We start from the raw sequence: 18,817 nt of genomic DNA, 5'->3' as shown, positions 1-18,817 counted from the left end.
CTGCCGAGGTTTGGGGAGGTTTGGGGAGGCGCCCAAACCTCCCCAAACAGGAACGGAGACCTGCCGAGGTTTGGGGACGTTTGGGGAGGCGCCCAAACCTCCCCAAAGGTCGGCAGGTCTGCGCGGAGGAACGGAGACCTGCCGAGGTTTGGGGAGGTTTGGGGAGGCGCCCAAACCTCCCCAAAGGTCGGCAGGAGGAACGGAGACCTGCCGAGGTTTGGGGAGGCGCCCAAACCTCCCCAAAGGTCGGCAGGAGGAACGGAGACCTGCCGAGGTTTGGGGAGGTTTGGGGAGGCGCCCAAACCTCCCCAAAGGTCGGCAGGAGGAACGGAGACCTGCCGAGGTTTGGGGAGGTTTGGGGAGGCGCCCAAACCTCCCCAAAGGTCGGCAGGAGGAACGGAGACCTGCCGAGGTTTGGGGAGGCGCCCAAACCTCCCCAAAGGTCGGCAGGAGGAACGGAGACCTGCCGAGGTTTGGGGAGGCGCCCAAACCTCCCCAAAGGTCGGCAGGAGGAACGGAGACCTGCCGAGGTTTGGGGAGGTTTGGGGAGGCGCCCAAACCTCCCCAAAGGTCGGCAGGAGGAACGGAGACCTGCCGAGGTTTGGGGAGGTTTGGGGAGGCGCCCAAACCTCCCCAAAGGTCGGCAGGAGGAACGGAGACCTGCCGAGGTTTGGGGAGGTTTGGGGAGGCGCCCAAACCTCCCCAAAGGTCGGCAGGAGGAACGGAGACCTGCCGACGAGCCGCGGCCACACAGGGTATTCCTGTGTATTCAGGCTTGCAAAATGGCGGATCGAGCCTCTGCTGGCGGCAGAGGCTTGCAGAACGGCGGATCGGCTTATACTCGAGTCAATAACTTTTTCCAGTTTTTGGGGGTGAAATTGGGGGTCTCGGCTTATACTCGAGTCGGCTTATACTCAAGTATATACGGTATGTATCTTTTCTATTTGTGCGTTAGTTATGGTTACTTTTTTTTTTGCTTGTGTCTGAACTGTATTGAGATGGCAAAAGCAACTTTGAGGTAGTACTCGTGGAAGCATCAGTGGTGACATGCCTTCTTGACAAAGGTGCTGCAAGCAGGTCCAAAATGTTGGGCATTATGTCTCAGTATCATGCTGCTGAATTACAGATGGTCTGCTCAAGTACAGCATTGTTCCAGAGAGATTCAAATTCTGGATTTCACTAAAGCCAGAGCTATGATTAGGCTTGTTTATAGAATTTTATAAATTTCAAGAACATATATCTGTATTTAATTATTTTTCCAAATATACTTCTTCTGTTTGATAACTCAGGTTTTTGCTCTTTTTTAAAGTTGGGCAAATAAGCTTAACAAATATTAACTTTTGCCATTAATGCTTACATTTTTTAACCAATAATCATGTTAACTAGGGTTATAAGATTTGAAATCCAACACACATATATGGCACTAAGTATATGCATTAAGTATACATTAAGGTAGTTTCAGACATGGGTGCCTGACTCATTCCTTCTATTCTTGCAAAGAGATTAAAATCTTCAGATATCTGTTCCCAGGGTCATTTATATCAGGGGTCCCCAATCTCTGGGTGCAGCCTACTACTATTTGGAATTGGGCCATGCCAGTGGCTGGCCAGAGCGTGCACACGCATAGCTGTTATTTAATTCGTTTTTAATTTTTGTACTGCTGTTTTTTATTGTAAGCCGCCCTGAGTCCTTTGGGAGATAGGGCGGCATATAAGTCCCAAAAATAAATAAATAAATAAATAAATAAATAAATAAATAAATAAATAAATAAATAAATAAATAAATAACTCAACTTGTGCAAGCAGCAGGCTGGCAGGCAATCGCACATGTGTGCGCTGGCCCGCCACTCGTGCAACCCAGTTCCCCCCTCCTGCCCAGTTGATCCGCCAACCCACAAAGATTGGGGACCACTGATTTATATGAACTCCTGCAATGACATCTTCTGTTGTAATTTTAGATATCCTTTTTGATTCTGCTGAACATTACAGCAATGGTTGGTTGGAGTAGTTGAAAGGATTACTACTACAAGAAGGTGCTGATATCCTCTGTTTCCTATCCAGGGACATTGTCTACTTTCTCATTAAAGCAGTTTATGGAAAAGTGAGTTTCCCTGTCATTTGCACCTTATGTGGCAAGAGACTGTATTAGTAAAAGTTGCAGAGCATGGGTCTATGCTCAGAACTTAGACGAAAAAGCTTGGGATTCTCTTCATCTTCACTCCCTCCTCCTCCTCCTCCTCCTCCTCCTCCTCCTCCTCCTGTCTTATTTAAAATGATTTAATAATTGAGTAGCAGTCTTTAAGTTAGCATGATTTAATAATGGTTGTAGTATGAAAATTAGAAAATTGAATTTCAAGGCCATTGAAACTCAATGGATAATTATAGACCAGTTGTTTTCAATTTGTTGTATTTATATTTTGATGAGTTTTCCAGGAAATGTTCAAAGTGAAAAAAAGCCAATTAATTGGATTAAAAAGCAGCATCACATATAAGAACATGGAGGGAAATTATCAGAGCAGAATACAAAATGACTTGGCCCTGGAAATAATAGAAAAATTGGCAGCAGGGTTTATTTTGCTATAACCTATTTAGTAAGGTAGTCTAGGCAGAAAAGTAGGACCATTATGAAAGAAGTGATGTTAATTAATGTGGTGATATATGCTTTTAGTCATTTTGATAATCTTACTTTATTTAGTTTACCTGATTTAAAAGACATGGCTAGTATTCACTGGAAGTATCATAGCCAAAAAAAAATCATTTATTCTAAGTAAAAGCTTAATTGAGACTGCTCTAAAAGTGCATCTTGTGTTATGTTCATGCATTGTAGAGATTGTTTATCTATCTTTCTCTGCCTAAAATCTTACTGAGGTGATGCAAGTAAATAGATTACTTTCTTCTGATGAAGTTAGCTTTCTTCCGTAATTGAAATAGCAGTTGTGGAATAATTCCTACATTAAATCTCAAGACAGACTTCTACTAAAAAGATGTGCATAGTGCTGCTTTGTTTCCAAAAAGCTAATTTATGATTATGCCACAGCCCACTCTCATTTTTTTTCTGGCCTTGATAGTAATTAAAGGTATGAGTTTATTTTAGTTACATGTTCAGTACAACCTATATGATTTTAACATTCTCATGTCTTGTGACAAATTATATGCAAGTTGCTTAATTGCCATTGATATTCTTACAGCTTTAAAAATGTGTAGAAAAATCAAATTCACCTGAGAAATAGATTGAAAGATAGTTGAAGTACTGTTTGTACTCTATCCTTTGCCTTCCTCTAATAGCTTTTCCAGTACACTCATTTTAACGCATGTAGCAAATATGGGAAATATGAGAGGATTTTTATCTGTAAATCTTTAATGCCTGTCAAAACATTCTAAATATAGGTAGAAAATTGATCTTCTCTAGTCTACCTTTTTTAGCTAACTTTAACAAACTGAGCATCCATTTTACTGCACATTCTTTACAGTTGCTAGCCTAAATTAAATCTTATCCATAAATTCCTAATCAAACATCTTTTAGTTTAGCAATTTTTAAAACTTAGGTATCTGAGATATGCAGATAAAGCTATGAAGTTACGTGCCCTAATAGAAAAGCCAAGGAAAATTTTAGATTTATTGTTGTGGAAACCACCTCTCAGTTTCAAGTCATGCCTGTTAGGGATCACAAGAGATCTGTCAAGGTAAAGAAGTATCAAGATAACTTCAAAGACACATCTTTATTTAAGGATGGAATTAAACTGATAAAAGGCTTAAATAAAACAAACCCAAGTTCCCTTGAAAAGTGTTTTTTTTTTTTTTGCTTTCCTGGACCAGTTACTAATATATAGTGCTGTGAAAAAGAAAGTACACCGTCTTTGAGTTTCATAGTGACAAATCAATGTAAACTGATTTTTTTTCTGTATCTAAGTGTACATCTTGGTTCCCAGAGACACTCAGTATTTGTTTTTTGAAACTAAGGTATAGTGAAGAAGAGTCAGGGTTGTGGAATATTTTACTGCTATGTCTTTTGGTACTTAGCACTGTAAAAAAGTTTCCAGTTTTTAACACAATCCAATCCAATATATTTTTATATAGTTGCCCTCTGCATGCAGACTTACATTGGAAATATTTTACTGGTTGGTAGTCTGGATGTCTGCTAAATAGATCTCACATTGATATTACAGGTTGTTCTGAAAATTGATGGCTTTTTATAAAAAAATTAAAACCATTATGTCCATAAAAATAGAAATATTACTTAATAAATTTTATATTAAAATGTAATAAAATGTAGTTTGAAACTATGGAAAAAATAAAATTGTGGTTTTCTCATAAGTGTATGTAAGAAAACTTTCTTTGAGAAAAGAAATAAAATAATATGATGGCTTATTCAGCTAGAATATTTATTGTCAAGAACAATCCCCAAACATCTGGGATCTCCAGTTGTACACTATCGGAAGATTAATTTAGAACAGTTTACATCCTGGAATGATATCTTTCAACGCCATCAAACAAAATCTACCTACCCTAGGTCCTTGGGAAGGACTTGATAGATGGACTAAAATGACAATTCCAGTCTAAACATGTGACTGACTATGCAAACAACAACAACAATAACAACATATGCTAGCACTTCAAGATTGATGGAATGTTACTTTCTCAGGATTTGCAGATTATAAAAGCCAGAAATAACACATGGGCACCTGGAAAACTATATACAATAGTATATTAATCAAAATTTAAATGAGATAATGTAATTTGTTACTGAGTATATGAAACTACCCCCTTCAGAAATTAATGATCTATTAAATAAACTTGTGGGCTGTTTTTCTCTTTAATTTGATTTTTTCCCCATCAAAGTGGAATAGTTAGTCTGTCCTGCTCGACTATGCTTCATTTTTGTTTTAAACATAGTGCCTTATTATCGGGGCTTTTTTTCTCATAGAACGCTCAGAACGGAGTTCCGGCACCTTTTTTGAATGGAACCTTCTAGGGTAGGCAAGGTGGGTTGTATGACATGTGTGAGTTCCGGCAACCTTTTCTTTTATAAAAAAAGCCCTGCTTATTATTATATTTTATTTTTAATCAAAGCAAAAGTGAGAGTTTTTAAAAGATTGAACTGTTCAACTTAAATTAATTCTTTATACATTCTTATTGTTTAAATGATTTGCAAATCCCCTCTTTAAACTTTTTCAATGTATAAGGGCTGAATATCACAGTACTTTGATCTATTTTTTTGCATGATACGGAAGATTTGATGTAAACATTATTGTTCTTATTTCTCTTGTAAAAATAAAACTAAACCCACTGACAATTTTGTGATAATTTTGTTTGAAAATAACTTGGATGTTTACTGGTTCTGTAGATGGATATAGCATGTAGAACTGAATGTCGTCTTCTCTGTGTTTTTTCACTGATTATACTTGGGATTTGGGAGATATAATTAGCTAATGTGAAAACGTCTCTTAAGCTTATCCAAGAGCTGGAAGGCAGCATAGTCCATTTCTTCTGGCAATGCCACTCTTAACCTCCTATCCTTTTCTTTCTTTTATCTCTATCATAGTGGAGAATACAGGTTATGTGAGAAGTTCATAGAGAAATTCCTCTCCACTTTCCTTTCCTTTGTGCCTTTGACCATATTTAAGGGATGGCACAGCGTAGGATTTTGTTGGAGCAGTTGTTGGCCCTGTATACCTCCCAGTAAATTCATAGGCATTGTATGCAATTTCTTTCTTGCATACATCTCTTTGGGAAATGTATTTGAAAGATTAAGGTGTAGCTCATAAGCAGATACTACATATCTGTAATTTGCTAGTCACTTAATGCCTAAAAGTAAAACAAAACAAATATGTCTGGAAGCACTGTAATGCTTACCATTACTGTGGTACTTGCCTAACTAATAGACTTTTTTAAAAAAAACCAACAGTGTATCACAATCAAGCCAGGTTTTGAATGTAAGAATGTTTTAAGTTACTGAATAATTTAAGATAGAGGTTTAATGGTAAATGTCTAAGTATTAAATCCACATAAGTAAAAGCTTTGAATAAATTTAATAAATTTCACTGAGGTTACTGAATTGCACAAAATTAATGTACTGTAGTACAAAGAAATTGGAAAGTTCAGCTTTTCTTAGCCCGAATTTGGATTTTATAAGAACTAGTCATTATGTTTTCCTGGTTATGGCTAGAACTAATTTAGAAATCTCTTTCTCTCTTTCTTAGAATAATAAGCAAAAGGCAAAGAATTGTAGTGGAGAAATGAACAGTTATTCCATACGCCATTGTGAAATTTGTTAGTACACAATTCAACAAAAGGAATACTTTTCTCATGTTTTTCTCTGGCTTGGTAGTTCTAAATAATGGTGATTGAAGTCTAATTGCAGTGATATTGTCTCATTTATAGATTGGAAGAACAACCACGGCCATTTTTACTGCATCCTTGTTTGAGGAATTCTGAAGAAGAGGCAAGATTCCTGCAAGCATGCTCTCAGACTCTGGTCTATTGTCTTCTGCCATCAAAGGATGCTCAGTCTTTAAGCCTGCGTATAATCCTAGCAGAGATACTTGCAGCAAAAGGTGAGAAATAAATACCAATGGAAAAGAGTTTATTTGATAATCTCAATCCAAACTGCTATACATGTATTTATCTTGTTTAAGTTAGTATACAAATTGAGCAGTTATGTAAAATACTGGATGGCATTAATTTGAAACTTGTTCTTAGCAATTTTTCTTCTAAAGGTTTAATTGACTGATCAACTGATTTAAAGCTTATAGCACCAGTTTTCCAATGTTATAAGGTGATGTTTACAAGAATAGATTAGCAATATTGTAGTAAATTGATTCTCAAATCACAATTTGAAATTGTGATCACAATTTTTAAAAGTGTTGTGAACTTTATTTTTTCTGTTTCAGCAAAGGCGGGTAGAAGTCGAGTTTTAACATAGGAAAAATCATCATGGAATACAATGGTTTTTTCCCTGAGTATTGAGTAGAATTGAGTTATATGTTTTAAGAAATAAACTTTATATATATTGAAATAAGTTCTTATTAAAAGTGTTGGATTGATTCTACCTAACATATTTTCTTTTTGTTTTTTGTTTTGTTAATTTTAGTACTGAAACCAATAGTAGAACTGTTGAGTGATCCAAACTACATCAACCACATGTTGCTTGTCCAGATGGAATACAGAGAACAGCTGATTGAGCGTCACAAGAGAGCCTATACATATGCTCCTTCTTATGAAGAGTTCATCAAGCTTATTAACTGTAACTCAGATGTTGAGTTCCTCAAACGATTAAGGTATCTCGATGTTTGTTCCCAGGAAACATAACAACTCCCCCTCCCCCTCTGTTGCTTTAATGGAGGTGGATTAAATGTGTCAAAGTCAAATATTTCAGTATTTATGGCGCTAATGTTATCATAGTCATATATAGGCTATATATGGACCTATATATGGTTTACATCTCTGTACCCAAGAATTTGAAACAGCTTATTCTGGTTTCCTGACCACAGAACAGCAAGCCCCAAGAATTTTTATCTTGCTGAACATTCCTGTTGCTTTTTTGAGCCACAGAAAATAATGTTGAAGTTTCTGCTATAACTAAAGAGAATCTGGGGTTTACTTGAACACCAAAAGTCTTGTATATCTTACATCATGTCCCTTTAAAATTTCAGTTTTAATTTTCAGGACTTCAACATTTATCTCATAAAGTGTATTAAAGTTGCCATTTCAACAATTTTCACTTAATTCATAAACTGAACAATGTGTCTGATCAAGTAGTTCAGTTGCTCTTTGAATACAATTTGTTTTCATTGTGAAGAGTTATCTTGGGAAAACTTAGTGGTAAAAGCACTCTTGGTTTTATTCAGCCTTAAAATGAGGAAGAGCATTGATCATTCTGTTTGGAACTGCTGGTGTATGTACCTTGGCAACATCTGGTCTCTTGCAGATTTACCATCTTTCTTTCATTTCATTCTTTAACAGTGATAACCTTGCCAGAATACCTTTTTGAGGCACATGGCAGTTGTGGGAAAGAGCAGTATAACCTTGGCAGTTCTCATCTCTGCAGATAAACTCCACAGATTTTATTTTTAGCTAAAGTGTACATATGCACATTAACCAGCTGTTTCATATGAACTAGCACTAGCTGTGGTTACGTTGTTTAACAACATAAATACTGGCTTTATACACTGTTTCTCTTGATAAAATATACTGACAAATGTTTGTAGGGTTTTGATAGATTTCTATATTATGCCAGAATTCTGGTTATGGGATTTAATTTTAGTGTATACTGGCAATTTTCATTACTTATACTCTTAGAGCTGTTCTATTTTTCCCAACCAGACTTATAATTTGACAGAATTTCTAGACTATTCTCAAGGTTCTATCCCATCCACTTTCTAAGTCCACTATCTATATTGCATATATTTCAGGTTATGTTTTCCAGTTTATTCTACTAAAAAAAACAGTCTTTGATCATTGACAGATGACATCTTAGTAGTCTTTTTTCTGAGAAACTTAACTCAGGAGAAACTAAGGCTGTCAGTCCAGATGTATAATATAGGGTTGGCTTAACTGTTTATTCCCCCAGAATAAAATCTTCAAACATTTTAGCAATGTTCTGATAAAATAATTTGTTTTTTTTTTAAGTTTACAATTAGTCCTCAACGTACTACTGTAATGGAGCCTGGAATTTTTATCAGTCATGATGGTCATAAGTAGAAGCATCCAAGTGACAGGACCTGATTTTATGACTTTTTTGCAATGTTCATTAAGCAAATCCATACATTATTTTAGCACTTTCGTTAAAAACTGGCTGGAAAAAATTGGGATACCAGCAAAAAACCCAAAAAACAAATACATTATAAATTGTGGTCATTGATCTTGAAACACTGCAACCAAGCATAAAGGTGAAGTGGTTGCCAAGCACCAAAACTGCAGTCATCTGAGTGCAGGGTGTGTGTGTGCAGTTTTTGGAAGTTGCAGAATCAGGATGTAAGTAATTTTTGGGTCTGTCTTTGTCTTGGAACGATCACCAAGAGACTGGTCATTAAGCAAGGACTACTTGTGTTTTAGAATTATTCCAAGTGATACCAAACCCTCCTGCACAGACAGAGTTTGCATTTATATTAATATATTAATAGTCCTATATTTATCAACTTTACAGGCAGTGGATAAAATTTGAGTCCAGATACCCCCTGCAGAACATCCTACGTCTGTTAAATTTAGGTTTCATAATGTTTCTGGGAAGATGGGGGAGCAGGCTGATGGAAGATTTGGCAGCAGTGTTGGAAAGATTGGATGTAGATGAATCGGTGAGATGTGTCATGATTTGAAGTTGGCACTAATGAGAGCATTGTTGGGAGGACACTGTCTTAAGACTGCATTTGCAGTGCAGTGGGGCACTTTCAGCTTTGATTTTGGAAGTTGTAGAAGCCCTTCCTACTTCCTTAGAGCTGCCATATTTCTCCAGCCAGTCCTGTAGCAAGTGAGCCAGGTGGTAGATAGGGTGGCAGCCATAGAATAGACCCAACTGACTTGAAGGAATCTGAATTTAAGTGGAAATCTGAATATTATAAACTATTACTCTAATTGAGTTTTATGCAACTTACTTAGATCCAGCTTACAAAGAGAAACTGCATATTATTATATGTTTTAAAACTATAAAAATAACATACTGATGTGGGTGATGCATTTTTGTGGTTGTAGAACTGAAAATATTTATGAGTGACCTGTGAAATAATTTGCAAGAGCAAGAAGACTGCAACAATTTTTTTTAAAAAAGTGAAGCCTGTGTGCACTTTCAAGACTAACTCATTTTATTTGAGGCTTCATTAGAGGCTTTATTAGAGGCATCAGCTTAATATCAGATACATAAAGTGGATTTATCTATAGTATTTCTTAGTAGTTTTAAATGTTTTGATGGTGTCTATGTATGAGAGAGAAAGACTGTGTCACAATAATAAACAATCTGTTTTACACACACACACACACACACACACACACACACACACATTATCAAAGCAATTTACAAAAAAAGATACCTTCTTATATAATTAACGGTGTATTGGTTTAAGAAACATGAGTATCTTTTTAAGGAATTCATCAGAGCAAAGCCCAGATTTCTTATCCTTGATATTGCATAAAACCAATATCTCAGTCTTATTCCCTGAAAAACCCTAGTTTTCATTATTTCTGGAAAATGTAATACTGAGTTTACAGAAGATTATGTCAGCAACTTGGCCTTTTCTTCTTTTTGAATTCAGGTATCAGATTATGGTGGAAATAGTTCAAGCAACCACTATCAGCAACATCCCCCAAATGAAACGCCAAAAAGGTAAGTTGTTTTTTTACGACACATTTAAACATAATTGCTAAATTGTGCTTATAATCATTTGTGCAGAAATGGCAGTGACTGACCATTTGTAGTTGTAAAATTCTATATGACGGTATGGATTTCACAAAGCATCCAGTACTATAGGAATCAGACAACTACTAAAAAAATAAGTCTAAGGATTTCTGGAATGTTTTCCTCAAAATAACAAAATATATTGCGTGCAGCTGACTTTTCAAACCAGTGAGGATTTTAAAAATATTGATATATTGTGCGGAATCAACAGTTCAGTCAGACTCAGACATAGGAAAAGCTTTATGGCAAGAACAAACATTCTTGAGGGTACGCAAGAACAAAATCGAATAAAAAGATGGAAGAAGGAGACCACTTAGAAATTAATAACATTAAAGGAATATATGATTGAAGGATCCAATCTCCTTTATACTACTTGGAGAACCTGAACTGGATGAGGGTTGAAGTGCCTAAGTGTAGAACCGATATGCTGAAGTGGAAGCTCTTAGCCATACAACATGCTATGTGAATGTGGAGAGACACAGAGCCCAGCTCATTTGCTGGTATGTTGGCTACTACCAGAAACGTACCAATAATAACTTACTTTGACCAACAACAAAGCCATGAAGGTATCTTCATTCTGGCAGTTTAAAGTTTGATCTGGACACAGCAGAAAACCATTTTTTTCCTTTTTAAGTCAGAGTCTTGTAATTTATTACAGGTAATCCTTGATTTACAACCATTCGTTTACTGACTCTTCAAAGTTACAATGACTGACTTATGACCAGTTTTCATACTTACGGTCACATGGTCAAAATTTAGGCTTTTGGCAACAGGCATGCATTTATTACAGTTGCACTGTCTTGGGAATGCTAACTATAGTTGATATTTGCAATTATGTGTGATCTGTATGTGCTCTGGAACCTTTGGGGCACCAAAGACTGGTTCCGTAGAGAGAGGCTTTTCCGCGGACTGGAGGAGGCGTGGTTTCGTGTGTTGCCTGCAGCCTGTGGATGGGGCTTCTCTTGTTTGTGCAACCTGGTTTCTGGCATGCCGCAGCCAGATGCTGGTCCATGGACTAGGGGTTGGGGACCCCTACCTTGGAACATCCTCAGGAGGATTACAGGGGGGCAGATTTATCTTTAATTGAGCACCAGACAAACATGCTTTATTTTCTTTTTTCAGTTAGTGATTTTTAAATATTTTGCAGTTTGAGGAACTTTTTTTCAGACTGCTACTTTTATTTGATTGCTTTCTTTGTTTCAGAAGTTTCTGATTTTAGAGTGTTGTAACATGCTCCTCAAAAACAGCTTTTCTTAAGGCACCACAGGTATTTTCAAAATAAAACTTAAATAAAAAAGTATTTTGTATAGACTATATGATGCTATGTGTCTAATGAATTTTTTAATACTTGTTTCAGTGCCTACTTTTTAAAAATTAGGTGTGCTTCTATAGTTTTTAATCATTCTAAATATTTTATTGATTGTTTTAAGCAATTAAAGACATCCAAATCTATTGAGAATCGGGCAATAGATAAGAAGTTGTTGTTGTTGTTATGCCATGTGTGCTTTGATGTCAAGTTTTAAAAGATTCAGGTCCAGTTAAGTGAAGCACTTTCATCATAAGAACAATGCTGGATAATTAAAATAATGCCTGTCTTAGACTTTTTAAATTCTGCAGAAGCAAAGAAACCACTTTCATTTACAATCCCAGTACTCTTAATAAGAGTTGTGTATTTTGCTTCTCTTACTGTATTTCTACTTGATGTAGGTTCTGTTGCCTTGATTGCCTTTTGATCTTTAAGAAAAATATTTCCCTTCTAAGAAACCTCTATTTGTCCAGTTTATCTTTTTGGAAAAAGATCTGTTTCCCTCTTATGTATGCATACTTGCATTTATTAAATGTGCATAATTTTATTTTCTATTTTGATGAGTTATTCAGGTTATTGTTCGTGTTCTTAGAGGAACACTATTTATAAAAATAAGATCAATGTAGAAGTATGAAGGATATGTGAATTAATTTACTAAAATGTCATATAATAATAAACAGAAGCTGCAGAAACTGGAAGCTAAAAATAAATATGTCTGTCTTAGCTGGTAGTATAAATAGATCCTTGTGTGCTTTATTTCTTTTTTTTTAAACAAACAAACAAACAAACCTAAAATTAACAATGGAGGTCTTGAAGCTTGAATAGTAAAATAATTATTTGTTCAATTTTGAGGACCTTTGTTGTTCTGAACATTTTTAAATGGCCAATTTTGTGTAGTTCCCTAGAAAAAGACTGTTGAAATGTGTATTTTTTTTCAGATTATAGTGGAACAGAGTGACTTCTCTGCTGATAGCTATTGTTTTGTAAAAGAGAGAAAACACAGACAAAATCTTATTATGTTATTGGACATCTGCATCACTTGGTTTCCACAAAGGCAGAACACTTTTTAACATCTCTTTCAGCTGAATTTTAGAAATATGTTTCCAAATGCTTTGGAAGAAAAGCTTACAGGGTTTACTGTGAACAGATTGGGTTCTTTGTTGCTTCCCTTTTGCAAAGTATCTGAATGGGTAGATAAGTAGAGAAAGACTTAATAGAGGAAGACTATGGTGCGTTATAAAAGGGACGCGGTGGCTCAGTGGGTTAGGACGCTGAGCTTGTCGATCAGAAGGTCGGCAGTTTGGCGGGTTGAATCCCAAGTGCCGCGTAGCAGAGTGAGCGCCTGTTACTTGTCCCAGCTTCTGCCAACCTAGCAGTTCGAAAGCACATCAAAATGCAAGTAGAAAAATAGGGACCACTACAGTGGGAAGGTAACAGCGCTCCGTGCGCCTTTGGCGTCTAGTCATGCCGGCCACATGACCACGGAGACGTCCTCGGACAAGCGCTGGCTCTTCGGCTTTGAAACGGAGATAAGCGCCGGCCCCTAGAGTCAGAAACGACTAGCACGCATGTGCGGGGGAACCTTTACCTATGGTGCGTTATGGTCCCATTTCTATCAGGCATTTGTATCAGTGGTACCCAGAAATTTTGCTTTAGTTACTTCCTAGTTAAAGTCTTGATCAAATTTGCAAGCAGAATACTGCAGCAACTTTATTTTTTCTAGAAGAGGTTTTCAATTTTTTGGGGGGGCAAACTAAAACACCTACAGTACATTTTTAGGAATCTCTAGGGTTAATGCAGCGGGTTTTAAAGGAAGCAGCTATTCCATATCCTATATACAAAAGTCAGCCTGCACAAAGATTGGTACTTTATTTGAAATGATTTATACTTTTCATTCAAGGCAATAAAACTAATTGGGCATAATATAATCCCAAAATTAGTATTTTGGGGTTCCCTCCATATTTTTGGGGTTTGATTGTTTATTTCAATGGATAAAAAACTATAGAGGAAAAATATCACTGATGCAGTATAAATGTAGGCACATTTAACCTCCAGGCCTCTCTGATCTGATTATATCTTTGGAACTCAAATATAGGATAGGTTCAAAATAACTAATCTGATCCTAATTCCTCACGTTGTGCTGAAACTGCTTGTATAACTTTAATGTTGTTATGCTATGCCTTGACCCTTTGCTATACATCATTTAGCAGACTGTCTTTAAAATATGGCAGAACTAATTGTGTTGACAAAACTAGCTGAAGTGCTTGAGGTGTAATTTCTTTTATTGCTGTTGAATAATGCTGCTGTTTTGGGTGCAGTGTAAGGTAGAGGTTAATCTAGTATTTGTCTGCAGGGAGTTTGTGTGATTTCAGTGGTCTTGGTGGGAGTGGGTCTTAAGTGGATGGCTCATTTCTTTCAATATTCCAGCTACCCAAAGGTCTTAGTGGGGCTGATGATAATCCTCCAGGAAAAAACAGCAAGACTAATTCTTTCATGAGTGGCACTACCTATTAAACATTAGTAGTAACTCTGATATGAGATCACCACAAATAGTCATGCTGGGTTCCTGGCATTTTCTGGGCTTCTGGATTTCCTGCAGAAGTTTGATTACCCGGCTAAATAACATCATTGGAAACAGGCATGGGAGATATGATACACAGATTGATATGGCAATGTTACCTAGCTGGGTAATAAAATATCTGTAACAACAACCAAGTTCAGGTAATAGTAAGAGCCCCGCTTCATATATTCTCTACTTTGGGTACTAGATCTATGTTGGAGTTAGAAAATATTTTTTTCCAATGTCATTACTAATTTTTTTAAAAAAAAATATCATGAATATGTATGAATGATGGTTGGATTATTTTTACTCCAGCCTTGAATCAAAAAGGCTCTGACAGTAACTTACAAATACAATATTTTCCTTTGCAATCTGAAAGAAAAATATACAAGAGATGAAATGAGAGGAGAGGAGAAAAAAAAGTAAGCACAGCCACTATGTTCTGCTGTGACCAGTTGGCGAGAGTTAAAATAAGGGTAGAGGCAATTGCTTCTTTTCCTTCTGCCCTCCAGCATCATGACTGGTAAGCATTGCTACTACACACTTTCCCTTAAGTGCCCCTTTTTTATTTTATTTATTTATTTATTTTAATTCCATTTATATCCCGCCCTTCTCCGAAGACTCAGGGCGGCTTACAAGCTTAGCAGTAGCCTTCATTCTATGTATATGCCTGCTTATTAGGGCTTTCACACCCCCTCCCAAGCGGCATTATTACAAAGTCAGCTTAATTGCCCCCAACAATCTGGGTCCTCATTTTACCTACCTCGGAAGGATGGAAGGCTGAGTCAACCTTGAGCCTGGTGGGATGCGAACTTGCACTAATTGCAGGCAGCTGGTGTTACTTAAGGAGGCATTAGCCCACTGCTCCACCAAGGCTAATATATCTCCCCCCCTCCTTTTTCCCCCCAAAGAGAGATAAATCCTCTTCTCTGCAAAATGATTTCAGCTTCAGATGTTTCTTTCCTATATCCTTGGCTATACATTCTGCCAAAAATGGCATTCTGACAAGCTGACACCTAATCCTTATTGAATTTTTGCAATGATGAGAATGAAATGCTGGACATGGCATAAATATCACAGAGCTTTTCTATGTAGCTTTTCAATCTGAGTGCATCTCTCTTTCTTTGACAGGAAATTGAATTTTCCCTCAATTCCAATGTTCTATAAAATCATTAAGAGGTGTTATTGAAAAATCATACACCCTGGATATTCTCCTCTAGTTTAAAAAAAGAAAAACCAGGAGCTAGCTGTCTTTCTTTGCAGAGGAAACATCTTTTCACGTGCTTTATTTGGATGAAGTAATGGGATTTTGAAAGATAATATGGTTTGTTTATTAAATTAGTCTCTGACTGTAATCAGGCTTCATATTGGCTGTTCTGAAAACATAACTTTATACTTTTGGACACCTAGTTCTGGGGATTCTAGAAGATAGTGACAGGATAGCTGATTGTGCTGTTACTTCTTCAAGGTAGTCACCTCTTATTGAAACCAACTTGACTGTGACAGCTCTCTAAACATCAATATCTGCAGAAGCTTTCAGAATTTTATCAGAATGACAAGACAGCATTGCTGGATTTACATTGCAAGCCCTGTCCATTTCATATACAGTAAGTGTGTCATGCGTAGCGCACTTATAAAAAAGATAAGCTTGCATTGTGCAACTTTCATCTTTCTGTCTTCCCTTGGCCCTCACGCAAATGCTTCTGCTTTTTAATTCTAACCACAGTTAGCTGGATCCAGAATAGAGTATGATGGCAGTCTTAGTTCACAACATTTCCCCTCCCCTCCACTTAAATATATTTTAATGATCAGTATGTCAATTTTTAAAATAATGCTTCGTGACTTGCAGGATATTTTATATTTGGTCTGGAGAGGAAAAGGATTAGAATAATTCACATAATTCAGTGTTAATTATATATTACTAGATATTGCTAGAGGATTGTTTGCTTTATCTTTGATTGGAATCAGCCCAGTCTGCCTTTTGTCCACATGGAAAACATGTGAAACTGGAGAAGCAAGTTGGTTATAAGATATATTGGGTTTAATGTGTTTCTGGACTAATAAGACATAATACATGTGGTTACAATGAGTACTTATTTTGGTTTTAGGTTTGAGCTGAATAATAGGCTCATGCACTGACATTGTATCAGAAACAAGCACAATGTGATGAAATATCAATCATTTAAGAGCCTTGGTGGAGCAGTGGGCTAATGCCTCCTTAAGTAACACCAGCTGCCTGCAATTAGTGCAGGTTCGCATCCCACCAGGCTCAAGGTTGACTCAGCCTTCCATCCTTCCGAGGTAGGTAAAATGAGGACCCAGACTGTTGGGGGCAATAAGCTGACTTTGTAATAATGCCGCTTGGGGTGGGAAAGCCCTAAGCAGGCATATACATAGAATGAAGGCTATTGCTAAGCACATTGGTTTGTGCTTAAATTGTAAGCCGCCCTGAGTCTTCGGAGAAGGGCGGGATATAAATGGGATTAAAATAAAAAATAAATAAAAAATTTTATCTCATAAATATATGCTATTCCACAAAGTTTTAATTTTAAGCTCATTCAGAAAGAAGAGGGAGAATGGAAAGACTTTAAAAGAATGGTGGTATTCTTACATATCAGCCTGCCAAGTGCTTTCAAGGAAAGGTGTGATTAAAGACATGTATTTCTTTCTTCTTTCACCTACTTGGTCATGGGCCACTAGGAGTACCTGTTTGCTGTACTTTTCAGCATGAGGTTAGTCGTCTCTTTCAAAATTTGAACAAACACTCCATTAGTGAACATTCTTTTTCAGAAGGGTTTGTTCCCACCTCTACTTAAAAGAGATTTCAGTTTGAGTAAATACAGTAGTATCAGTTAGTGTCTCAGTTAATTATAAGTTAAATTATATATGAAACAGCTTTCTGCCCCTTAAACATTTCCATGTGGATAGGTAATGTATGTGTAGCTTTTAAGCTGTTGTGGGAAAACACACAATTCTGTAGGCAGAAGAAGCTTACTGGTGGTTCTAGGTAACAAAGCATTGCCAATTTTAATTCTGAATTTTTTAGCTATTTTATCATATTTTACCATTTTTGCATCATTTCTATCAGGAAAAATAGATTTTTGGATGACAATAATGCATTAGAGTTATAGCAGTGTATATCCCCTATTTTGTAAGTTGCACCCTGCATTTGTAGAACAAGCCTATTAAGTGTTTCACGGGTTTTAACCTAAGCTGGCAGAGGGAGATGGAAAGAGAATTAATCTGATTTTGGAATGAGCTGTTCCAATCTTATCAGAAGTGTTCTAATACAGAGGTCTCCAACCTTTCCGTGCTCACGGCTCGAAGGGAAGGAGAGCAGCTTCTAAATTGGTGTGCACACCACGCAAATGGGGTAGAACACACCCGCCCAGCACTAGCATGCACAAACGGGCTGCATACACCCACCTGGCGCTAGCAGTCCCATTTGCACATGGGCAAACGGGCCTCACACACCTGTCCCCGCTAGCAGTCTCATTTGTGCATGTGCAAACAGGCCGCGCACATCCACCCAGCACTAGCAGCCCCATTCGTGCATGCGCAAATGGGGTCACGGGCTCTAGTATGGGTGGGGGGGAGTACATGCATACATGTGCTTGTACCGTCCAGCCATTGCCGTGGCCCACTGGCCAAGAGGTCACGGCCCATAGGTTGGGGACCCCTGCTCTAACATACAAATGGCCTGTTCTGTTGTTGGAACATATCTGGAAAAGTTGGAACAGCTGAAGTCAAGATGTTTTGATCATTAAATATTTTGTGTTTCATATATTTCTGATTTGGAAGAGAAGAATCATATTAGCAGTCTGGTAGCTTCTTTTCTAGCATATTGTATGAAAAGATGTAAACTAAAAGTCTGCAGTTCACGAAAGCCTATTCCTTTTAATAAAATTTGTTAAATGGTAAAGGTGCTACCAGACTTCTTCTATTTTTTTTCCACAGCTCTGTAATTAATTACACCATTTTCCTCATTTCTTTGAAACAAATTTAAGGAAGGCCAGCATGTATTTTTCAGAGAGACAATAATAATCGTGAAGTCATCCCTTTTTAAAACTTTTGGCACATGATTTTCATGGATTAACCTATACTGAGCTAATGCCGGTAGTCACTTGATTTCATAATATGATTGAAAGTTAACTGTTGATACCTAACTCCCTTCCTTTTTTTGTAGCACCCTCTAATGGTGGTAGGAATGACCTTAGGAGATAGGTGGAAGAGCCATGAACTAGACCTGGGGTAGGCAACCTTGGCTCTTTTATGACACGTGGACGTCAACTCCCAGAATTCCTGAGCCAGCATTGCCTACCCCTGAACTAGACAATAGTCAGACAAGGGTAGCTTAGTCCACAAAAAGAATGTGGGTATAAGCAAACATCTCAGAAGGGAACCTAGGCATTTTTTGGACTATAAAGTTGAGGAGGGAGAGAGGTCCTTTTACACTAGCAGGATTCCCTTAATTAAACTTACACTAAAATTAGAACTAGTACTTCTAGGTGTGCTTCTTGTCTGGACTGCCTCATAAGGCTGATGTATCCCCTCTCTTCTTTACT

The 18,817-nt window shown here is 37.2% G+C and overlaps 1 protein-coding gene across 3 annotated transcripts in view; it reads left to right on the top strand.

Annotated features, from left to right (window-relative positions):
• The window catches only part of SNX25 (sorting nexin 25), a 62,532-nt gene that overhangs the window by 14,201 nt on the left and 29,514 nt on the right, over nucleotides 1–18,817 (top strand). For all 3 annotated transcript variants that reach the window (XM_081332255.1, XM_081332254.1, XM_081332253.1), the window contains exons 4-6: nucleotides 6,381–6,553; nucleotides 7,090–7,276; nucleotides 10,244–10,314. In XM_081332255.1, the coding sequence (XP_081188381.1) occupies nucleotides 6,381–6,553; nucleotides 7,090–7,276; nucleotides 10,244–10,314 (431 nt within the window). The remainder of the gene's footprint in view (nucleotides 1–6,380; nucleotides 6,554–7,089; nucleotides 7,277–10,243; nucleotides 10,315–18,817) is intronic.

The sequence above is a fragment of the Vipera berus genome (genome assembly GCF_964194415.1).
Source record: "Vipera berus genome assembly, chromosome: 7".
Classification (NCBI taxonomy): Eukaryota; Metazoa; Chordata; class Lepidosauria; order Squamata; family Viperidae; genus Vipera; species Vipera berus.
This window is presented reverse-complemented; position numbering and strand designations above follow the sequence as displayed.